General features: G+C 40.9%; 1 protein-coding gene across 12 annotated transcripts in view; it reads right to left on the bottom strand.

Annotated features, from left to right (window-relative positions):
• The window catches only part of IKZF2 (IKAROS family zinc finger 2), a 113,358-nt gene that overhangs the window by 21,511 nt on the left and 66,103 nt on the right, over positions 1-25,744 (bottom strand). For 10 of the 12 annotated variants that reach the window (XM_061348056.1, XM_061348058.1, XM_061348054.1 and 7 more), the window contains one exon: positions 19,556-19,723. In XM_061348056.1, the coding sequence (XP_061204040.1) occupies positions 19,556-19,723 (168 nt within the window). Of the gene's footprint in view, positions 1-8,543; positions 8,851-16,233; positions 16,503-19,555; positions 19,724-25,744 lie in introns of those variants that run through there. The other 2 variants (XM_061348064.1, XM_061348065.1) reach the window with 2 other exon arrangements.

Raw genomic sequence — 25,744 nt, 5'->3', positions numbered from 1 at the left:
CCAGACTTTTATTACTTTTGCACTATTGCCCATGAGGGCCTTAGAAAGGAAGCCAGCCAAGATTTCTGAACTAAGTGGCCATCTGATGTAGCTACTTTCAGTCTGAGGAAGTCCCTTCAATAGGAGCACATGAAGCATGACTTACTTCTGTAAAATCTGAATTCCCACTCAGCTCCCAGCACCTCAGAGCTGGAGCAAACCCCAGTACTCTCTGAGTGAAGCTTTCTGAAGCAGCATCGAAGTTGTTAAAATGTTCCGCTATCTGAAGGGGGCTTACAGGGATGCTGGAGGGGGACTCTCCATCAGGGACACAGTGATAGGAGAAGGGGTAATGGGAAGATTTAAATTAGATATAAGGAAGTTCTTCCCAGTGAGGGTGCTTACGTGCTGGCACAGGGTGCCCAGAGAAGCTGTGGCTGCCCCATTCCTGGCAGTGTTCAAGGCCAGGTTGGACACAGGGACTTGGAGCAACCTGCTCTAGTGGAAGGTGTCTGTGCCCATGGCAGGGGGTTGGAACTGGATGAGCTAAATCCATTCTAGAATTCAATGATTCTTTTGGGCTGAAACTACACCTATCAGTGAGGCTGTAGAATCCACTGCCATGATCATAACCAGTATTAATTCATTATTTCTTCTTTCTTCCCTAAAACTGGCAGCCTCTGGCAAGTGGAGCTGTTCTGCACTTACATGGTGCCTATTACAAAGCAGCCCTTTCCCTTCCATGAGACTTATCAGAGTTAAGATCAGTCTTAATACAGAGGTAGGAAGTATGATTAAGGCACTGGGCTGGGACTAGGGAGCATAAAGAACACCTCTTAGTTACGCTACAAATTTTGTGACTGCAGGCAAGTTATTCTGATTTCCTGTGCTTTAATTATTCATATGTATGATTAAGGTAATAAATCCCTTCTTCGCAGCATGTAAATGAATTTATGCCCTTTGCCAGATGCACAGAGGCTCATTTAGTGAAGCGCACACGACTAGGCAGATACAGAAAAATATGGCCTGTATCTCTACTGAGAAATTAAGGACTTAATAATACACTGTGATTTTATTAGATATGGGAGTGAACATTAAAGAGTGGGAGGAGATATTAAGGATGGTGCACAGTAGAGGACCAAGCAGGAATAAATTAATTAGGAAAAAAAAATAGGTGGCATAGAAGGGAATGTGTAGGCATAGTGTCCTTTCAGGCCATGAGATGGTCAGCCCAGGAAATGTAAAATGCCTCTGAGCTTAGTGACATTTGACATCATACAGAACAAAAAAGAGAGAGTGTAACAGTGAGAAAGAGGTGGATATAGTAACTGCTACAGTCCTTCCCACCTCCAGCTTTCCTGAGCCAAGGAAGCAATTGCTGGAGCCACGGAGCACCAAGGCAGCGCTGAGGTTCCGGCAGGAGGGCTGAGGCTGCAGAGACATAACACAGTTCACTACTGTAATTAAACAGCACATTTTGGCTTTTCTAGAGCTGCCCAGCTCAAAGCTTCACACACAAAAATATTTACATGAATAATACACCCCTGAATGAATTAATCACAAAAAAAATTACAGTGAGACCTAAGCCCATGCTGGCTCCGAGCAGCACGTAGCTTTGCAAAGGAAACTGCCTCCCACTCTGATGTTGTATCTTGCTGCTGTGCTTAATGACTGTAAATGTGTTCATTGAAATTCATGGGGGCTCTTTGATTCGTTGCTTTTTTTTGCCTGAGAGATTAAACACACACACACAAAATAATGGGTATATACTGGTGTTCAGAAATAACAGCAAGTCCCACAGCTAACCCAAGACTGTCCAAGACAATCTGCATGCAGAAGTCACAACATGCAAATATCTAAAATAAGGCTTCAGGCTGCTACAGCACACACACACAGACATGCAACACGCAGTATCAAGTACTTCCATTTCTGAGTGCCCAACCTGTGGCATCTTAAAGCAGTCTGATTTTCAGAAAGAATCAAATCTCCAAACACATTATGAAAACTTTGGCTTAACCTTTTAATGCTTGCCAATCCAAGCAGAGGCAGCAATACCTGGGGTATATTTAATGGGATGCAAATACGTTTCTGGACCTCATGGAGTTCTGATGTCTCCATTCTACAAAACCTTTTAGATTACTGTATTTTGGGTCAATTTTTAGGTTTTATAAGGTCACGTGGTAAAGGATGGGCTCACTAGATCATGCAGTAGGGGAGAACATACAGACAGATCTGTGCTTATAAAAAGGTTTCTGGACACTCTGGATTCCTCAAAAGGTTCAAAACCTAAAATGCAGCATTACATCAGGAGAAGGCTACGTACATGCCATTAAGCAACTACGACTTTCTTGACTTGGATCTTGAAATACAGCGCTTGACTCACTTCACGACCTCGTGGCCCAATGTCTCTTAGTAAAGATTATCATCAATTGCCTATTGATATATATGTGGCTGTTCAATAATTTGTGAGCCTTCTAGCACATGAAAAATTGCTTGTCCTGACTTTTTACACAGCGGCAGTCAATGAAGTTATTTCTGTTGACCACTATCACATACTATTAGAGTAGGCCTATACAGCTAGCAGTGAAACACCACTAGATACTTGCAGTACATCAGCACAGTAAACCAATGGCAACACATTGCACCTACACACCCTTTGTTTCCTAGCTGTGCTTGCCTTTCCCATAAATATCTCCAGGGCACGAAAAAGCAGCCTGACACCTGCATCTACCTGCCAGTTGTTTACGGTACTGTAAAATAAGCAGCTAGCTAGAAATACTGTACTAGTGTGCAGTCCTCCCTCGATCTTCTACACCAAGCAATGTCAAACATAAGATTGTATGTGAACTCTGAGGAAGGACCCACTAAAATATGAACACATGGAGAATAAGTAAATACACTAGTCAGGAGAAATTTTCAATCATCTACATCTTCTCTACGCATAAGCACACAGCCAGAATCTGGTGTAAATCAGTAAACATGAGTGCTCACGTCCAATAGCTAAGGGTTTGGGGTCCTTAGCTGCACCTTCAAGATGTTTCTGCCTGCAGCCTTTTATTACTTGAGTAGTTTATTACAATTTATCTTGCAGCTATTGGTGGCTCTGTTATTTAATCTGATTCATCACATTGTGTTTATTTATTAACTGCTCTGTAGGATTTTACAGATAAAACAACGTTCCATTCTGCCACAAGGGTTATAAATAAGTAGGTGGCATTTCTGTGCCAGAAGTTTAACAAACAAACAAACAAACAAACTAACTAACTAACTAACTAACTAACTAACTAACTCCTGTTTCACTGGCACAGTCACGGAATTACTGAAATCTCCCTAACAGCTCCAATACTTGCAGGGCTCCTGCCACAGTCTCACATCACCTATTAAATAATTAAAAACAGAAAAGCAAGAATCTCACACCCCATTTCCTTCCCTTGCAGCACAGAAGACAAACAGTTCACTTTGTAGGTTTTTATGTTGTATCTATGTATGCATAAAAAACCCAAAGGAAAATGCACCTATGTGAAACCATGCAAATAAATTACATACATCAAGGAAAACAAAGATAAGGACACTAAAGTTGTACTTAGTTCTGAAAAAAGATGACATTCACAGCTGTTTGCTCCAATTCCACGTCCCCAAAACACACATTGTGCTATATAGACACTCTCTCTCGTAATATAATTCTCTTGGCTTACCTTTATTTCTTTCAGTATAAGAGCTTCAAATCTGGCAAAAGGCACCTGACACGCATTCTTTATCTTATAGTAACAGCAATGGGGCTTTCACATTCCCCCCTGGATATATGTGAAAATTCCAACTGCAAATGTTTTGCACTTGTGCTGTGAAGCCACTGAACTGGGTGCATTGTCCTTGTTCTATACCAGCACACCCCAGTCCTCCAGGCACCTCAACACTGGCAGGGTTCCCAGGAATTCTATGCAGGCTCAGAAACGGTTAAATACTATTAAAAAGGGACTCTGTTTAAATAGCACTCTGGTGCTGAGATGAACTAAGGAAACCAAGGAAGTCCACAAAATAACTGGGGGTTTTATCACCTGGCTAACTTCAAAGTCACTTAGAGGCAGCCAGGTTTACTGCAACTTACTTTTAAAGGCGGAGAGGCCTAGCAATGAATCTGAGAGAGGAGCCTTCAGAAAGGAGCCTCCTCCCTACAGTGCCTCCATGCTAACTGGTTATGGGTGGGAACCGACTTGAGATGAAGGTTAAACCTTAACTGTATGTACCAGCTCTGTACTTTCCACTCCAGACCTTTAATGTCATATTAAACTTGACTTGATAAGCTGAGAGTTAACTGGTTCATACAACAAACCTTACAAAATGTGCTTGTTTGCTTCTCTTTAACTCTGCTCCAGCAACAGAGCAAATAGGAAAAATTAAAACAAGTATATAGGTTGGTCTGTTCTTCTCTGCCCTGTCAATGCCACAGCACAGCAAGAATTTAAGGAGGTGGCTGGAAATCCACACATCATTACAAGCCAAGCTTCTACTGCAGGTGGAAAGGAACAGCTCACACACTCAGCACAGGGTGTGGGTACCTTGGTTCAGATCAGGAATGCTGCTGGACAAACACTCCCTTGAGAAGCACTTTTGTTTGTTTTGGGTATTTTTCCCCCCTTTGGGCAAAGCAAATGTAGATGTCAGGCCAGATTCACAGGTAGTATCAATGGAAGCAACACCCTGAAGTCAATTTAGATCACCTGTATACAGTTTGTATTTATTTCAAGTGCAGCCCCTTTGTATTATCTTTCAGAAGTCCTTTAGCATCATAAAGCAAACAGAATCCATTGATTACTTGGAGCAAGCATGTGCTAAACATAGTATTACCAGTTATTTTATACTAAATAAACAAAGGAAGACAGAGAGAATACATGGCCTTTAACTTTCTTAATGAGCTAGTTTTCTCCTGCATAAAACCTCTGAACCAGTTATCCCTAGCTCATTTCTTCTCATCCCATGTCAATGAGTTCCGCTGTTCCACCAACATGCTTCTACATGAGAAAAAGCATTTCTTTTACCACATGACACCATTCTATTTTATGTCTTATATTAGGAGATAAGAACATGCTCCAGGTTCCCTTTATGTAAGTAAGTTTTCCCTTTTCTTGTTACTGTCAGAAACAAAGTTTTGGAAACAGACTATTAACTGTAAGCTGTCAGGAAGATAACAGTGACATGGGAAGAGCAATACTGACAGCTCCTCTTCTTTCCCAACCACTGAAGTTGGGAGTTTTCACTTATTTTGATCAAGGCTAGAAGTGAAGGGAACCTTGCTTCCAAAATCAGGTCAGGCTGTGAAACTAATGGGCTCCTCTGGGACATGAACATTTTTATTCATACTTTCCTTTCTGCTCAAGAACCAGTGTGGCCCATATCTTTGTCACCCTTGGAAAGACCTGCTCTTCAAGCATGTGGTTTTGTCATGCCTTGCACAGATGTCAACTGAGGTCAAACAGATTGAGCTGACTGACTCTTTTTACCTATGTAGTTTTCCTTCTCCTCCTATCGCTCTCTGCCTGACAACATATATATTTACCACCAACATTACAAAAGAGCTCGAAATGAGACTCAAAATGAGTGGGACTTTTCTCAAGCAGACAGTGTTGCATACTTTGTAAAACCTCATATGCTTAAAGGCTCCTCCAGGATAAAGGGTTTTGGGCCAGTTTACTGCTCCCAAATGCTCTTCCCATTTATTCCAGCTTCATCAAAGCAAACCTGCTGCCACCAGGGCTGGACAGATGCCTCCTTCCCCCACCACGTTTGTCACCAACACTTGTGGTCTTCACTGCTCCACGTTCAAAATTAGCCATAGTATTTGGCAGGGGGAAGTTATGATCATTTTGTATGAAAACAATTCTTATCAAAACAACAATTAACAATAAAGATACCTTTTAAAGGTTAATGGCATCCTTTAACTCTGGGAGACGAATCTGGGATACCGGGCAGCTTCTGTTCTAGCACAAACCTCTGCACCAACTGTATGTCTGACACTGAAGCTGCATTAATCTTTTGTGGGTAATAAAATTCAGCAATTCCAATTTCCAGCAGGAAAGATTTGGGGTTTTGGGGTGTTTCTTTTTTGGTGCAATTAGTTTTGCACTACAAGCCCTTGATAGATTCAGAAACTGTTACTGTGGCTGAAAGGGAGGCAGACAAAATGAAAGGAAATTAAATATGGGTGTGAAATTAGACCAAAAGGATGAAAAGAAAGGAAAGAAAAAGCAACTGCTTGGGCTGAAAGTAAAGCCAGTAAAGCAGGACAACGCAAAACAGAGCTCTCTCAACATCCAGAAATACTTTAAAAAGGTTTCCTGTAAAAAAGGGGAATTTAGGAAACTCTGAACACACTTAACTGGATTCCTTGCCCGAAAAAAAAGTCACAAAATAAAAGTTCACACTGAAGGCTCTAGTAGGCTATTTAAATTAGCTGATTTCTCCGCAAAGTCTGAATCAAGAGTGAAAGGGTGTAAATCTTCCCATTTCTCAATACCTGGGAGAACAAAACTATCTTTTTCTCATTTTCTTGTATCTTTTTTTTATTTACTCTGTGTGTGAAGAGTCTTGAACCAAGTCACCAGACGGGAATTTAGGATGTCTGGATTCATTCCTACCTGCGATACTGATGTCTCAAATGCCTTTGTCAAGTCCCTTTTTGTCTGTACTAGATGCATCCTCTGCAGAAGGTGGCTGGGCAATAAAACTTCCTGTTTTCTTGCCTTGGGATTGAACCTTCTGAGAAATGACTGTGTCTCACTATGAGTTATATAATCCCTGACACAAAATGGCCCTTTACTTTCTCTTCACCAGTGGTGCAATCCTATTCCATGGACTGCTCATCTGCCAGATTAGACCAGTCCTGGATTTGATGCTGTTCAGGGCAGAAATCTCATGCAACTCAACCAACACCATACTTGCAGTCTCCTGAAGCTGGTGCATCATTAGCCCTTGGGAAAAATTGATTGCTTGTAGAGACCAATGATATGAACACATAATGGAGACACTTTTCACAATATAGCTAACGCAGACATTTCACTGTGACACGAATAAGTCAAACAAAGCACTTTCCCTGGTGGATGATCTATTCTTTGAAGCTGAGCACCTTCATTCCAACTAAACATTGCAAAAATCAATCTGTTGATACTGCTTGATGGAAATATATCTACGTATATTGAGACAAGGTTGCTCCTATAGTGTTAACCAACACCTGCAGTTTCATCCTAAGTCAGATACAATACTATGCTGTTCTTTAGCTTTCAGCTCCCAGAGTCAGTTGACCAAAGAGAAAAGTTAACCTGCATGTTTTCCCCCTTCCTCCCCACTCATAAAATAAATATCTTAAGTAAACAAAAAGATAATTTATCACATTTCACTCTCATTTCTAAGTATCCATGAACTGAGGGGATCCAGAGTTATCATTTTTCAATTCCTGGGGTCAGAAATACATTGGTAATGCAAACTCTGAGAGTGGAGTTTCTTCAGATTAGTACAACTAAAATTGATATCAAAAGCTCAGTCTTTTTGTTCAAAATCACTTCTGTGAACCACCTGTTTTCCTACCGGAAATTTTCCACTTTCCAGTTATTTTAAAATCCATTATTTTAAAAATTTGTAAATATGCTTGCTCTTACAGAATCATAGAATAGTTGGAAGGGACCTTATAGCTCATCCAGCTCCAACCCCCTGCCACGGGCAGGGACACCTTCCACTAGAGCAGGTTGCTCCAAGCCCCTGTGTCCAACCTGGCCTTGAACACTGCCAGGGATGGGGCAGCCACAGCTTCTCTGGGCACACTGTGCCAGCGCCTCAGCACTCTCACAGGGAAGAGCTTCTGCCTAAGAGCTCATCTCAATCTCTCCTGTTCTGGCAGGTTAAAGCCATTCCCCTTCTCGTGTCCCTACAGGCCCTTGTCCAAATCCCCTCCCCAGGTTTCCTGTAGCCCCTTTAGGCACTGGAGCTGCTCTGAGGTCTCCCTGGAGACTTCTCCAGGCTGAACAAGCCCAGCTCTCAGAGCCTTAAATGATTTCCTTGTTCCATCCTGGTATTTTATAGGAAGAAAACTATTATTATATAAGAATCACAGAATAAAGTGCCTTCTACAAAAGACATCACTCTATTAGGAACACATTCTAAGTGGCACATTCACTATGCATTTGATTTTCATTTACAGTATGCACTCTATACCCAGGACACCGCCTGTATCAGCTTTTGTTTTCATAACCTATTTCTGACACCTAACAAGAACTGGGAGTGCTGCTCCAGGATTTGGCAAGAAGGAACAGGTTGTGGATGAGCAGGTTTTTCTGACTCACCTACACGGATCAACAAGGAAAAATAAAAGGGAGAGGGTGGAGATTGCAAAGGGAAAAGGGGAGAGGGGGCTGGGAATGAGGGGAGGGAGAGAGGGGAGTGACGTGTTCCTTTGGATGCGGTGTGTAATGCAGCTGGCAGACTGCCTGCTCGCAGTGCCACAGAGTTCCAGACATGCCAGTCCAGCTGACTCAGCTCTTTGAAAGGAAGAAAGGGAAGGGAGAAATTTCTCAAACCTTTCTGATATCCGAGGGATGGGGATTGCTGGGCTCTCCTTGAAGATATCTGAACCCGTCTTTCACATCAGAGACTTGAGTGGTGTCCTCGGAGAGGTATTAGAAGAAGATGTTCACACGAAAGCCTTGCGTGGAACTGCTTATGCTTCTATCAAATCATGCCTCTGTGGTTGCTGGAACATTCAGCAGCACAGCTTCATCCCACAAACCAGAAATGTCAGGCCTTTACTAGCCAAGGCTAGCTGCTCTCAGACAAGCCACTGTCTCCAAGGAGACGAGCAAAATGCATGAACACGAAGGGTATCCAAGTGAGAGAGAGCCTATGGCCCATGCCGCTTTTCTATATACAAATTTCATCATCAGAACCTCAGCAGTGTAACCTTTGCATGTGATTTATTTTCTAGGAAGAGCTTGAAGCCCTTAAAAAGCCTGAGCTGAGCCTACCTGCCAGACCAGATCTATCCCATGGCACAGGACCATGCCACAGGCACGTCAGCACAACCCGGTCCTGTCTGGCCATGTGCTGTCCTAGACTTCTATTCCAAACTGAAAAGAGGCAGGGAGAAGAAATTACCTATATCCCAGCAAAAGGAACTGAAACACAGTCTAAGGACTAAGCTTTCAGAGCCCCCAGCTCTCACTGAAACTAAACAGAGCTCACTGCTTTTGAAGATAAGGGCCCCATTTAACTAGCCCCAGAATCAGTGCAAGGATGAGCTTAGCTGTCCAGTCAGGGTCCTCACTGCAGGCCCTTGACAATCTTGGAGCATGTGAGAGCATTCATGCCTGTCTCCCTGGAAGGGAGGGAGAGCACACATCCTTGGGGAGCACACTCCCCACCCTTGATTGGGAGTGCATAGGTCTCTGGGCAGCTGCAGCATCCTGGGGAACTCTGCTGCCTTACAGTGAAAATCCTTCTCAATTACCCTGTCCCACCAACCACTTGTAGCACATCCCACAGAGGCAGAGCTACTATTGCAGATTTAATACAAAAAGCCTGAATAAACCTGCAGTAGAGGCTTTTCCAAAAGGGAGTGCTTTGCAGTGTACAGGCAACCCTGTGGCTGGGGAGAGTCCCAGCCAGGTGCTCTTTGACAAACTTTCAATAGGCAGGGCCTCAACAGCATTTCTCTAGCTTCAGGAATGAAGATAGAGATCTTGACTCGCTGTTGCAAAGCAGGGAGGGAACTTGGGGCACCCTGTCTGAAATCAGCACAGCACAGTTATGCAAAACATGTGTGCAACTGGCATCTCTTGTGTAATCCTGGCTGTAATCAACCTTTCTAACCACTCCAGAAAGGAAGGAGGGGTAGAGGGTGGAGAAAGTTCACACTTAGATCAAATAAAAAAATGGGAAAATATCCAGAGAGTTTTAGTCAGGTAAAAAAAACACAGTTCCCTCTCATGGGAAACCTCCAGGACAAGTTTCCTTGAACTTCACACAGGGTTATAAATAGGAGAGTCACACAGAGTTCAGTACAGGTTCACTGTAAAAAATCTAGACATTCTCATATTCCTTGAGTGATATTCATCAATATCTTAGCTGTCAGATAATTCATAATTACAGGTTGCTGAGAGCCTGGGAGAATATATCAGTAGCAGCTTTCTGCAGTTCTGCTACGCTGTGGTGTTAGCCAGGTTATTTTTTTCCCCTTTAGTTTCTCTTGGTTTCCTTTCCAGATGGCAAAAATAACCCCTCTTACACCTTATATCACTCATGTATTATCAAAAATGTCAGTGATGTTTCTCCATTTCACACTGCCCCATAAACCAGCTCTGAGGTACCAAGGAAAGATGGCCTCAAACCACCATTTCATTCCAAGCTCAAACTTTCTCAAGCTGAAAGGTTTCACAAAGTCCTTCAGAACTGACAAAGGCCAGGTCCAAATGCTGGATCTCGTTTCCTTGGAGGCAACATGCAAAAGCTTTTGCCTTTGAAAACAGTTTTCTTGGGGGGAAAAAGCCAAACTTTTTTCCTCCTTAGAGTTGCTATGGTATTTTGATGTTCAGAGTATGTGCAAGAAGAGGTATTGATTTTGCCAAGAGATGGCTTCATCAAGTCAATACCACGTTTGCATCTCAAGTACATGAGAAAGTTCTCAGTCACTTCTTGGCTCTCTGTTCTGCAAAACTCACTGCAGCTACCTCAGAAGGCCACCTCTGCAGTAGGAGGGCTCCTGATGCACTGCATCACATACTCCAGGCTTAACCTAATGCAATGTGACACCCAGATCCCAAGGAATGTGGAGCCTGGCTATGCAACGCCTGTGTTTACAGCTACACCTTAAACTGGGTTTGTATGTACATACATCAACTGGAGTGTACAAACACTGGATTTCTGAAACAATCCCTGATGACAAAGAAAACAAGGCCACAAGAAGCCTTTACAGCTTGAACTTAAAGGAGAAAAGAACTACACATCCTTAAATACCTAAGCTACTAGATCCTCACCTGCCAGCCTGCCCGTTGTAGTTCTGGCGCAGAAAGACAAGTGATTCACATGAAGCTACCTTGGTGCTTAGGTACCAGAATTTGCCAACTGGATCTCATAGGTTTTTTTTTCATATTTCATTTTCCCATCACTGAAAAACGGATAATGACAAGGCAACAACACATACCCACTTCACAGGCTTTGGGCTGAGGAAATAGATAGGGTTCATGAAAGAAACAAGATGCAAAAATTGCAGGCTAAGTAGTAAGTCCTTTAGCATTATTAATAATCACCTTACTATTGTGTCGAAGATAATCACACCAGGATCAGGGTATAATACCTTAGTGGTTATGGGAACAATACAAAGTTATTATTCCTTCCACTTTGTAATTATCTCATTTTACTACTGCACAAAGGCTATGTAAAACTTAAGGAGATAACATGTAATGCTATTCAGCAGGGGCACACACAGCACCGGAATACTCTGCTACGTACTTACATGACCTTCATTGCAGCAGCATGTGTGCGCCTTGCAATCATTTGTGCATGCTGCCCTCTCACCATTGTGACAAGGTTGAGAAGTGCACTTTATTTCCATTTCACTGACAGACAACTGAGGCAGAGATGAGGTTAAGGGGTCTGCACCTGTACTTGCCCATGTTTCCAGAGTGTAAAACAACTTCAAAATTTAGGTCCCTTATAATAGTAAGAGTAGCAAAAAATAAATAGATCAAAATTAGTAAAACTTAAAAAAAAAGAAAAAAAAAAGGGGAGGATTGAAAGATAAAGACAGGCTAGAATAGAATCAATGCCAAGCATAATGACTACAGCCTATCACAGTGCAAACTGAGGCCAGGGATTACTCACAGTCGCAGAAAATAGTGTTACAAACAGCAATAATCTGCAGCAAAAGGAAGGACAGTTTTGGTTAAATATCCAAATGAGAGTTACAGCTATAAAAAGCAGATGGGGAGTGGAACGGTCTCCCTACAGAGGTGATAGAAACAGTCTCTCTGGATGTTTAAAGGAACAGGTTTGGCATGCTATTTAGAAGGGCTGCTGCTCTATATGCAGAAGTCATATCACGTTCATCTGCTTTTTTTTTATGTCAGTGAAATCCCACATATAGCACTGTGGCAGAATAAAAGGCCAGAGGAAAAAGAAAGCCACTGTCTTCTTTGCTCCTCCAAAGCAGGATGGCTGGCGTAAGAACAGGCATCATGCAGCAGTGGAGAAGTGTCCCTTTCCTCTCCAATGAGCAGCCCAGTAGTGCAACACCATGTACTTCATTCTGGTTGTACATAGCCTGAGGCAACATAAAGAGGGACAGAACTGTCTGACAATGCCAGGATGTGAATTTCTAATGTAAAGGAGAGACAGAAAAAACACAAACTGGATATCAACAGTCCCACCCCAAACACACACTTCCATCTTGGCACAGGCATTCCCACAGGAAGAAAGGAACTCGACAAAGTTAATGAAGGATGATCCCATGCAAGTCTTGCACCACGATGATGCTGTCTAAGCAATGACCTAGTTACCCTTAAGTACTTTGATGCTATCTGACCTTCTAGATGAGGTGACAGCACATTCGAGAGGTCCAAAGTAAGAGGCAAAAGACACCCTGTCCTCTTCTTGTGAGCACCCTGTTGCACTGTAGGACTGTAATCTGTCCTAGGGAAAACTTTCACTCATGGTGAAGCTGCAGGACTGGGGCATTAGTACTCTTCCCCATTTTTGGGGTGCAGGATCTGCTACCTTAACACAAAACTCTTCCTTGCCAAGAGTCCAGAGACCTAACCTGACACCAAACATCTAATTCTGCCACTCTGTCTCATTAAGGAGAGCAAACTTAGATGATCATGGAGATGATGCAACTTCCCTCCAGACATGCTTTCCCTTTTCTCTCTGCTGAAGAATGAAGCACTAGAAGCAGAGTAAAGCCATGGCTCCACTGAGAGATACAGCAAGAGGCACAAGACTTGTCTCACAGACACCATGATAAATCTTAACATTTACTAATCTTGCTGTGAACTGATATTTAGAACAAGGATACTCCCATAGTATTGGTGTCTCTCATCACTAAGAGAGTGGGTGAGTCTTTCTCTCCTCAGCCAGTTTACAGACAACCCCAACCACTGAAGAAGCCGGCCACCTCCTGCTTACGCTGGGGCACCATGAGAAGCATGAAAGCACACAGTGTCTGTTCCCCTGTCAGCTCAATCACACACCCTGGGGGATGGGGAAGGAAAAAAAACTGATATCCAGCCTTAAGCAAGAGTGGGATATTCATGAGGCTGGTACACAGCACATCTACCTTTGCTTGCCAGGACCGCTTCTCCTGTTTCTCTGTTTTATCTATTGGAAACAGATCTCCTCGGTTGAACAGTCAAAGATTGATCCGTAACTACCACAGATAAGAGGGAATCTTTATGGAATTTCAAGTCTTTTAAAAGTCCAATAAGCAAAAAGTGAACACAAGTTGCTTTGTGTAGAACCATATCTTTTCACAAGTTTCTCCTAAAAACAAAGCCCAAATGTTATTTTTTTTCTGGAAAGATCATGACCCTACAAGCACCTATAAATCAAAGATGTTTTCTCAGTGATAATTGTGCTCTGTAGAAAAGGCTTATCATGACCAAGCTTGTATAATGAGATAATTCTGAGCACATAAAAGATGATCTTTTCATATAGCTGATACTAATACTTGTAACTGTAGTGCTCTGGAGGTGAAGAGGACCCCGTCACTTCGAGGATCAGGTTCAAATAGGGATTTAGCAAAGCATGGGATACAAGCTGAATCTACAGGGGGGACGAAACTTTAAATAAGGATGCCTAGGGGATGAAAGACACTACCCTTATAGACATTCTGATTTTGCCTTCAAAAAATGCACATACAAACAATATGGAAAGCAGAATCCCAGAGATTTTACACTCTCTACAACACAGAGAGAAGGTCTCTAGGTACTGGAAGCATTAATGAGCTGCTGTATTGTGTACCTGCTAATAACAGTTTGGAACCTGGATTCTGATAAGAACACCACAAAATGATTCTGTGACAAGGTTAATTCCACCAAGTTTAACTGAAATGGCATAAGAAAACCTGAGAGGAAAAGTAGCCCTGCCTGATTAAATACAGCCCTAAGTATCAGATCAAGAGAATAAATACCCAACGGCTCATCACAACTGAGGGAAGATGCTGTTTGCTAACCTATTTGCAGAAATGGGATTTGTATGCAAAATATCCCCTTGCTTCTTCACATACCTTTCATTTTTCACAGACAGTATCCTACTTATTCATGTTTACTATTTTTTTCTCCATTCACGATATGTTTGAGGTGGTCCAGCTCAAGAGTGTAAGAAGAATTTCAGGTCCCATGATTCTTCTAATTAGATTGTTCCTGTCCTCAAAAACATGGTTACAGAACAGATACTGGGCCTTTTAAGAGTGGAGATGTTAATAGTGGTAAAAGTCTCTTGAAGATACAAAAAGCACGTTAAAACACTGACTCTTCATTATCCTTAATAACTATCTCTGCCACTATTTCAATAATTCTCACTGGCTTTTGATAGGCAGGACTTCAAGCACAGCGTTGTGTTTTTCAGCACTGTGCTTATTCATTCCATTTTTCAGCTGGACTGAGACACTCACAGGTGGGATGACTCTCCCAAACAGGTTCTGAGCCAGGCATGTCGTCAGAGTTAGGAACCAGGTTCCTTCTGCCTCTGAGCACAGTCACACACACAGATCTCACTTGTGCCTACAACAGCCATACAATTGCAGGCATGTAGGACATCTGCAATGGCTTACTACCAAACAGCAGGAGCTGAGCAAAAAGTCTTTATGGAGAATAAGACATGAGAAAGATAGACTTGCAAACCAAGAAAAAGAAAAATTACATGTTTGCTAAGATAGTGCTTTTGGGAGTTTTTGCTTAAGCCTCTCTTTTCAAAACAAATGCTTCACTGCTTTTCTTTTGCAAATAAAACAACACCATTATTTCAGTGCCACTGAAGAGCTGGGCAGTAAATAACAAGCAATGTGCAGCAGCAATGCAGGAAGAATTGGGGGAAGAAAAAGCAAATATTTGTTAAAAGTAGAAAAGGGGAAAAAAACATTTTATAAACAGGAAAGAAAGAGCTTGGAAGCACATTTTTTTAAAAGGTATTATAAGGAAAAGCTTCTATGACAGGAAAAAACAATGATCTGACTACCTGTTTTTTAGGAAGAAATAAATAGTAAACTGCTTTCATATATGAGTAACACTTACACATTCCCAGAGTAAGGGAGCGTTATTGAAGTTGCCAAGATAAAGGAAAAATAAGGAAATTCCAGAAGTAAGGTTGCCTGAGAAGGCTTCATGTGGCCAGTTTGTGTGTATGCACAATGAGGCAGTCTGTTAATCACAAAAAAAAAAAAAAAAAAATCGCAAAATTATTTGCCCACAGCATCAACCTTGCTTAGTGCAAAATAGTGCAAAACCTATTCTGTATGTTGTTTTCCCCTTATCAAGTGATTCCACCCTTAATTTATGGCTTGCTGCCTAAGCCCTGCTCTGAAAACTGATGTTCTAATGTTTTCTACAGGCTCTTCCAGATTGCTCATCATTACAGCCTTGAGTTCTTTAAGAATTATCAAATCATTTGTGTTTACAATAGCATTATGGGGGGAGGGCTGAACTGGCTCCATTTTAGACATAAGAGAAATCCATGCCAAAACATAACTGCTAATTTTATGTGCCTCTTTGAGGATGCCTAACTTTTAAAGGTAAAATAGCATCAGGCTTTACAACATATCTTTCCAACTACAGAAGTCACCATCTAGGTGCTTTAACTATCAGAACTGTTTGTCAGATTAACTTCCTTAAAACTTCTGGGGTTTGTTCATTAATTGCCTACATTAGAATGCTTCATCAGTTTTGTATCTGCTTTTGCTTCACTGTGCAATTACAGAGATGATGGAGAAGATGGGCACGTCTCAGGTGAGATAACAGGTACTCTGTGACTGCTGCCAGGAGACTGGCTTTGCCTGGATGTTTTCTTCCTTGAAAACAGCAAAAGGTAGGCAAGGTGAAGCCAATCCATGCTGCTTTGTCAAGTGCATCCCACAGCAGGGGCTATGAACATTTGCTCCAGCACTCCACAGCCTGTCCTTAAAATTCACATCCTGGAAGCACACTCAAGCACCTCTCCTGTATCACATTGTTACAGAACTATGGAGTTAATTCTGAAGACAACATCTGAAAGTCCTGTAAGTACCTTGATGCTCATGCCCACTCTTAGTGTAATTCTGTACATTCTCTCCACAGGCATTATTCTACTAATGTCCTGAAGGCATCGTTATATTTCTGAAATCAAAAAAGCTGCATGTGGGAGGAAAATATAAACACAAAGTTCATCAGAACTCCATATGTCAGTAAATGGTAAATAATCACAAGATTAAATCACTGCAAGATAGACCTTAATTATTTAGGGTTAAACAGCAGCAGCATTACAGATGCAGAGGAATATTTTGTTAACCACACATCCTGGGAACACTTATATAGTAAGCTATTATTCTGCAGAAGAAGGGTAAGCAAAATGTGGATTGTGATGCTTAGAAACACTTTCAAATAAATAGGAAATAATATTGAAAAGCATGAACAAGAAAATGCACCCCAGGCAGAAAAAAAACCAAACAAACAAAAAACCAAACCACAAACAAACAAACAAACAAAACAAAACAACAAAAAAACAAAACAAAACCAAAACCCAAACAGAACTGTAATAATTTTGGTGGGGTTTTTTTTTTAAGTTGATAGTAGCTTCAGCTATTTCAGATAACTCTGAGATAGTTTCTGCTGATTTCTGTCTGCAATTACATTTCCTTATTTTTTTACCTTTCATGTCTTACTGTATGAAAACCCTGCACTAAGCACAGGAAGAACTGACTAACTGGCAATAGTGAGAGTGTGTAACTGACTAAATGGTGACACAGAGTGCTTTCCAATTCACAGACCAAACTAGCTGGGAGGAAAAAAAAAAAAAAGATAGAAAAGAATTATTCAATTCCTTTCTTGCATACTCTGCCTTCCATAAAAAAAAAAAAAAAAAAAGAGTAGTTTAAAGCCCTCTTGGGAAAGAAAAAGATTGTTGTTTTGTGGTTTTTTGTTTTTCTTAATTTATAGAACTTTCTTATTTAAGGATGAAAAGGACATGCAACATGAAAAAGGAAACTGGTCTTGCATTTATGAAATCATTTCCCAGATTCTCAGCTGGTGCAAAATAGCAGTACTTTCTTTGCTTAAAGGATAAGGTTCCAATCTGTATCAGCTGAGGATCTGATCTAAAGAGCTTTCCTTTTGTAGACATAAAAACATATACAGACTCACCTTAATTTAGATATTAAATGTGCTTGATTAAAATGTGACTGAAATCTCATGTTTCAAAATAGTTTTCAATCCCTTCTATGTTTTATCTGATATTGTCTTTTCTGGTCAGAAATAAGAGATGTAAACATTCACGGCACCATAAAATCATTTAGTAAACTTTGATGAAGTTTACTAGAATTGCTGTATCTTCATGGACTTTTGAGTTGTACTTCATTAAAGCAGCAGGTGCTTATACAGTACACAGATAAGAAACCATTTAAAATCTCTAAGAAACATCTTCCCATTTTCTCCATGAACCATGTTCAAGTACATATGCACAGATCAACAAAGCTGGCCTGTAAGATGTAGACAGAATGACATCTTAACTCCCATGCTCATGTTCACAGGTGGGTACCAGGTTTTAGGGCAATATTCCAGGTTTTTAACTCTTCATCTGTGAGTGCTACTCTTAAGAACTGTCTGAGTATTGTGGGAGCACTTGCCTATTTCTGCTGGCCCTCTGCTTAAAACTGGTGTAGCTGACTGTTGAGAGGGGTGACACGTTCTTCACTGAAAACAAAATATAAAATTACCCACTGAGCACAGCTGAACACAGGTAAGTCAGTTAGGGAAAGAGATCCAGAGGAACTCATGTGCCTAATCAGTTTCACCTGCTTGCTGAAAATCCCACACCTTTGCATTTCATCTTCATACAAGAAGCAGAAACATCAGACATGCACTTTTCACATGGGAAAATCCAACAATCTCTATCAATGGCTGTATCTGGATAACAAGATCTATATTCATATTACGAAAACAATCTTCAAACTCTATGTGTTTTGTAACGTGAACTATTTTATGTCACAACCCCTTTTGTTATTTTACGCGTGGCTATCTTTTACTACATTTCAAGATGAAACTATGGTTATGGTCAGATATGTGAGAATTTCATCTCACAATTCCACAAATATTGTCCCTTCTGACTTGCAGATGGAATCCTCTCAGCTGACAACTCTCACACCATTCTCTCAGCCTAGTCCCACACTTGCAGTCACTTGGAAGCTCACGCTTTCTGTCAGCAGTGCGTTTGCATCAATACAACCTTCTGTGTACTCCAAAGTCTACCTGGAGAAGCTTACTAGCTTATACTTTCTGATTCCTGGAAATGTCAAGGCAACTCTGTATCCTAAGACTAACCTAATGCTCATGAACCAGAAACCTCTACTGAAGCAAGGCTGACCCAGTAGAAGAAACAGATACAAGGAATCAGGAAGCTCCATGATTGCATTTTCACAGCAGAGTTTTTGTCTATGGCTGCACTTCAACCACTGTGTTTCAGAAGTCACACATTTGCTAATACCTCCAAAATGTTAATCTGTAATTCTATCACTTATTAGCAGTCCAATTATCTCTGCTCATTCAACAATGAAAAACACGGTCTCCTATAAATGGCCTGGACACATCTCAGAAGATAAAAAATGCAGCAAATTAAGATCTTACTCAAGAGTCCTACACAACTGAATAAGTAGGCAGAATGAGGCCCTTTGGTGTAGCATAGAAGGACTAGAAACACATGTGATCTTGATCAGGGCTATCAGCATGACTATAAAAATGCAGTTATAGGACAGATATTTTTTCAGAACATACCAAGAAAGTTTTATCAGGTAGACTTGATATATATCAAGTAGCCAGGTAAGACAAACCTAATCTCCCTCCACTATCTGCTTCAGGGTGAGTGCTATGGCTGCCATGAAGTAGGACTTTACAGCAAGATGCAACAATAAAAAATGTAATCAGGAGATTTCTGAAAGATAAGAATGTAAGAACTCACCAGCATATGGTATTTATTAGATGAAGAAATGGGTATGAACTGAAGAGCAGGCTACCAAGAACAGTTATTTTTTACAGTCTTCAGAATTTCACAGCCACTTTGGGGCTGAGAGTGTCAAAACAATCTGCCAGGGAAGACTGGATACACCCAAGAAGATATTCAAAGGGAAGAACGATAGCATCAGCAGAGGAGCTCAGTTGCACAAAAGGAGAGGTGTGGCTTAACCACAACTTTTGTGATTCACATCAAGGCTTTTCCAAAGTTCAGAGCTGTGCTATCTGAAGAGGATGGTACAGACCCAGAGCCACCAGGACCACATAGCTGTTTTCACAACCTGCTTCACTTGAAGGTCAATGACAAAGGGCAAAACAAGAGGGAAGAGAAGACAAGGCAGGCTCACCAGAGTGCGTCCTAAGGTGTCCTGTGAGGGCGTCCCTCCGTCGGCAGGCATAGCTGCAGAAGGGACATTTGAATGGTTTCTCCCCAGAGTGCAACTTGATGTGCCTCAGCAGGTTCCCCTTCTGGGTAAAAGAAGCTCCACATTGGTTACAGTGGAAGGGGCGTTCACCTGGAAGGGAAATGGAAGGGAGAGAGCTGTCAAGAAACATTGGAAGAGGCATGAAGCCCTTTATCCTGCTCTCTGTAACAGTGCCATCTTACCCAGGTATGGTCCCCACCACCACACGTGGCACTTGCTAAATTCAGAGGCTGTTTCTTTTGCACAATGGGCAAAGATTCCAATAATGATTTGAGATTCTCTCCTTGAGGTGATTAATGCAGCCTGATTTTCTCAAAGTTCTCCACCTCAAAGGTTTTATCCTTCATAAAAGAGGAGCTCTGATCAAAATTCAGATCCATGACTGTGGGTTTGTAGTATTTCTCTATGGCTTTGCACCTATTTTTAATATAGGTCCAATCCATATGAGTATTCAGAACTGAGCAGAACAACCAGACTTGGGCAGATGCTAAGGTCTTTGCTTCAAACCAGATCTTTCGCTTACATTATACTTTGATTGAAAGACCTTTTTAAAGGCTGCTTTGCATTGCTAGAGTGCTACAGAAGGAGTAAAAGAAAGTAAGGACCAGGGCCACAAGCTTTGGGCAGTAGCGAACACTGAGAAAAATGTTACATTGTTAAATTGTGAAATAAGCAAATTTGTGCTCTAGCAAAGCTAACTGAAAAGACTTGTTGGATGAAAAACAAAGTATCTAAATGAATAGAAACTCTATACCTCACCCTGTCCCCTCAACACATGCATTCACACACACACACATCCAAAACTTATTTTTATGTTAATCCTCTGTATTTGCTTTGGGCAGTGGAGACTGGGTCCATAAAAACAAACACCTTTTTTTAAAGTCACTATTTAGAGGAAAACCACAGACAAACTCACATAGGTTTTATGAAGTATTATTAAAAGCATACTCTTTGCCAACATTTGTTGAGAACACTTAGTCTGTTATGGCATTCTTGGTCAGGCAATCAGCTCTAATCATCTGCTTGTCCCACTGTACACACCAATAGGGCACGAGCACATACTTGTGCCAGCCACTTGTGAAGTGCTTTACTGCAGCAGGGCTTTAGATACTGACACATTTTCACTAAGTAAGGACCAAGTTAATCAGATTTCAGATGTAAGCAGCCTCATTCACTTTTTCAGTGCATCACCTATTATGGAGCCTTGGCTAAATCCTGGTGGGACTTTCTGAGGTTGAATTCACTCTCCTGAACACAGATCGCATGAAAAACACACACATTGTGTGATCTATCACCTCTCCAAAGCCTTTTACAATAGCTTTAAAATGATTACTCCCTTCCTAGACAAAATTAATGCTATGTTTTTATCAAAAGAGTTCATGTGTCTAGTGTAAAGTCCAAAATACATCTGTAGATTCAAATGGAAACAGAGGGAGGAAGAGAGCTCTTACAGATGTCCACAAGCAGTTCTTACTTCAGTGGTTTAAATCACTGCCAGCATTAGAGCCCTGCCAGGAGTATAGCATAAAGCAGGATATGTGCCATATGTATGCCATACCTCTGCAACTTTATTTCACGTGCATGAGCTGGAAATTACATCTGAAATCACCACAGATGCACTGAAGAAGATAGTAAGGTTTCTACAAGCTTGCCAAGAACATTATGGAGTGACAACAAAAAAAATCAGGACATAAAGCTCTTCTTCCAAGACACTGAACACAAGCTCATTGGAATTAATAAAGAGTTTGTGGTTTCTCTTTCAAAGTCCCACACTATACTTAAAAGATCTGATTAGCCATTATCTTCTTTTACATCATTTCAAAATGTCCATAACAGAGATACGCAGAGACTGCAGTAGAAAAATACATGGGGCTTTTTCCTTTTCTGTTTTGCTTTCGCTGCCTGAGAAAACAGGCAAACTCCCTTCCTTTGACACGCTTCTCAGTATTTAGGAATGATAGCTTCAGTTTCAGGATGACGACATTAAGGTGGCAAGTTTCTTACTAAGTCTGAAGTCTTTCCTTTTACTCCTGCTGTATTTAAAACTATGCAGTTAGAGTGTTTTACCTGCTATACCACCCATTTACCTTTGATATTTTGGAAGCCACTTATGGGCAGGTATTACTCCTCCATAAACTGGCTGCCGAAGAGATGCTGAAAGCCTTTGGTCAGGAATTCAAATAATCATTGCACCATGGTTCAGTGGCAAAGACGACATGAAAATACTCACAAAATGGGTGACACCACTCTGTTTACAAAGTGACCGAATCTCTTGAAATAGACAGAATCTGCGATAGCAGCACATTTTACCTTAAATAACCTCTGTATCTATTCAAAGCCAGCATGAATGAGTTTTCCCTACTGGCTTAATTTTGGGTAAATAGCTGCTTTGATCTGTTTGTTATACTTTTGTGCAGTCACTTGATTCCTACTCCTTGTTTAAGGCTTGTGGGATGACTGTTAATTTTAGTCCCACCTTCATGCTATTGATTAGCAGCTTCTCCATTTAGCACAGCTAATCTGAGAGACCGTTATCCAACAGAAGAGTGCACAAAATGTAAAGATTGAATAATAAGATTTTGCTGGTGTTCCAAGAACTATGCTGTCTGATGCCCACTCTACATACTACCTAACCAGACTTCTTTATCACTTCAGTGCCTTGAGAAGACTGTTTTCCAATTATTTCTCCTTCTGCCTTTTCCTAGTAAGCTGATATGTAGTCCTCCAGGGCTATTATTTCCTGATAACAAATTAACAACCTCGACATCCTTATTCGCTTACCTTACTCTTGTGTGAAAATTAAAAGCTTTTATTCATAGGCTTAGATAAATCACACTTCAAACTACACATCCACTCAAAAGTCTTCAATAGTTTCTTTTCTATATGACAGTCCCTGACTGTGTTTAAAATGTTTTCCTTTCTTTGGGGGTGATGGTAGCACAGACATACCAGAAACTATAGAACTATTAAACAGGTGGCATACATGACAACAGGAGGGTAATGACAATTATGAGTGTGGTGCATTTTTTACCACTTATAGCTATGTATTTACTGTTTGACTCTATAAACTTCTATTGATCTATTAAAATAAGAACTCCTTTTAAGAATAACGTATACTGAAAAGAGACTAAGCAAGCTTTTTGCTTTTCAGGATTGGAAACTAGGTGACTCCAACGTAACCACAAAATATTTGGCATCTACTTTAAGTATTAAACCTTTTCTCTATCTTAGAGCTAAACTAGGACAGAAACCCCTCAAACGTTAGTGATTAAAAAAAAAGACTTTCTGAGTGAGAAGAGAGGGAGGAACAGCGAAGCAAAAAACCCCCATGTTTCTTTCCAGCTCCAGATTTAATATGTAAAGCCAGACAAAACCAAGAATGCCTAAAAAGCCTTGTTCTCCAGCACTGGTAAGTTAATTATCTAAAGCTACTTCAGGAATGGGCTAGTCAAGGTAAGCCAGAGTTGTAAAGTATTACTTTTCCTTAAGCTTTATGAAGAGGGGCTTGTGCCAGGAAATGGCCCCAGTGATGAATAAACAAACAAATACATGGAGTTTTATCATTTTACAGTTAAATAAAGCATTAATTGAAAGGTCTGATTTCAAATAAGTTACAGTAAAATACTGCTGAAACTTTATTGTTTAACATGCATCCAATACAGCTATGCCTCCTCCAGGAAAAATAATAACAAAATACTACTGCTCTTTAGCTACACCAGTATCTAAAGTACCCAAGTTAACTTGCTGTTGTGTAAACAGACACCGAGATGAAAGGTGAATTGGACCAAGGGAGTCAGGTTTATTATCAAGACACAGTCCCTCCACAAGTATCTCCTTTCGTAAGTGTCTTTAACATACAGCAGCTGCCTGGAGACTTCACAGCACAAGTTATGAACACTGTCTACCTGATATAACCCGAAACCAGGCACACAAAGTGATTAACTTCCTCCTATTACTGTCTATATGTCAAATGTTATTTCAAAAAACAAACCAACTCTTTTTCTGCTTAATTGGAAGCTTCCCGGCACAAGAACTCTCCTTTACCACCTCAGCACGGAAGTGCTCTGCAGAAGTTTCAGTATGAGTTACCCTTCTTCGAATCTCAGACTGGTGCAAAATACATCAGTGATATTTTCTGTACCAAAACTGAAATTTGACTGAGGACAAAGAGCCTGAAGACTTCGCAACCAAGTAGGTTTAGATCTTCATAACCCTTGGCTGGTGACTTTTGTCCCTTTGAAATCAAATGGAATGACTCACAAAATAATGCAGGAGCTCTCACTCTTCTAAGAGTGAGGCCTGGTTATTTCAACAGCAGTGCTCAAGTCCCTTCCTCTGAATGTTTTAATTACCTTTTCTTAAAAATCCACTAGGTTTAAAGTCTCTTCACAATAACAAGGAAAGCCAGGATGAAGTCCATCTACATATAAGAACCGGATCCCTTGGGACCGTATTTAACATCAACCAAAAGTATATCTGATATTTCAGCTTTTTTCCTTTGGCACATACCTTTGATATGCAAAGGACAGTTTAGGTACTTCTCAAAAGGGATTGAAATTAGGTTTTTAACCTCTTAATGCAGAATTACTGTGTCCATGCTACCACCAGAAAGTGTGGCAATAATCAAATAATCTAATAATCTTGGTTTTCACCCTTCTGTAGTAGGCTTTTTGTTAACACTCAGTTAAAATAACACTCAATCCTGGTTCATAAGATGCTGCAACTGCTCTGATCCCATGCTGTCCCAGGAGCAAAATGGAATATCAGCTGTGCTACCGACATACTGACAGACACCGAGTTGCAACCTGCCTTTACACAAGCAAGAGACAAAGCAGCAGAATTTGCTCCATTTCTGTATTTGTTATTCTGGGGACTATCTAGCCTGCATACCTACTCACTGTCCTGTTATTCTGGGGACTATCTAGCCTGCATACCTACTCACTGTCCTATCAGATTCACTTAACAGGCTGCACGTCACTCGAAATCAGTGATTTTACTAGGGCTTTTTGTTGGGAAAAATCTACTGCCAGATAGGGCAGCTTATTATAAAACACTAGTGGCAAATCTCTCATGAAAAATTCCTGAGAAATCCTGAGTGATTTCCAAGTGTCCTCTGTCCACAGATTTGTGACCATATTCTTAAGAGAGAAAAATCCTCTAAGTGAACTGGTACAAGTTTAAACAGAAGAGTTTAGCTACCACATACTGCGAGTAAAACACATCCTTATTCAGACAGTGATTTCCAAAATCTAAGCTCCCCTTCTTTATGCTTAAGTAGAAAATGAAACTCTTGGAATAGTTAGGTTTAAGAACCTGAGTAGAAAAATTGCACTTTTAGAAGTTTGGCCCTACAATTTTTGATTCAGTCTGCTCTAGGTTACAAATGACAAATCAAACCAAATAAACCTTTCTTTTGGAAGAAGGAGACAGGCAGGCCAATGGAGTTAATTGCAATGTGTTAATATGTCCATTTGTTTAAATTTGCTCTTAATTAGCTGGCTTGGGCATAAAGTCTTACATACCGAACAGCACAATTAGGTTTTTCTTCATTTATTGTGTCCCAAAAACTTGAACTTTGCACGAAAACCAAAATTTAACTAGCATTCAGAGTTCCAGTGTTGCATATATTTAGTTAATAATGCCACAGCTCCTGTAGTAGAACTTGAAGATTTCTCTCACGGGCACATAACTTGCCTCATTACACTGGTACTAAAAAGCACGGGGATTGCAAGCAAAGAGATGAGACTCTCCTGCAGTTATCACCTCAGAAAAATAACCTATCCCACTTTGGGCTGCTGATAAGACTACTATCCCCACTGCCTGCTGCGTCATGCCCTACACGCAGGGACATGGCTTTGCTCTGCCCCTATCCCTCTGTGTCCACACAGAGAAAGCATTTAACCTCTGGGTGTTCTATGAGGATAATCCCAAGCCTCCCTTAGAGATAAAAGGTATTTAAAAATCCAGCAGTGGACTAAATAAAGGACTTGATGTTATGGTGGAGAAAAATCACAATTCACAGCGCAAGGGAGAACAACGTGAGGACCTTGCAGATCACAGAGGCAGCAACGGGGCGGCATCAGCAAAACGTTTCTGCTTTACCAAAAATGA

The sequence above is a fragment of the Neopsephotus bourkii genome, unplaced genomic scaffold (genome assembly GCF_033783945.1).
Source record: "Neopsephotus bourkii isolate Nb327-2 ecotype Australia unplaced genomic scaffold, CSIRO-AGI_Nbou_v1 NB_335, whole genome shotgun sequence".
NCBI lineage: Eukaryota > Metazoa > Chordata > Aves > Psittaciformes > Psittacidae > Neopsephotus > Neopsephotus bourkii.
This window is presented reverse-complemented; position numbering and strand designations above follow the sequence as displayed.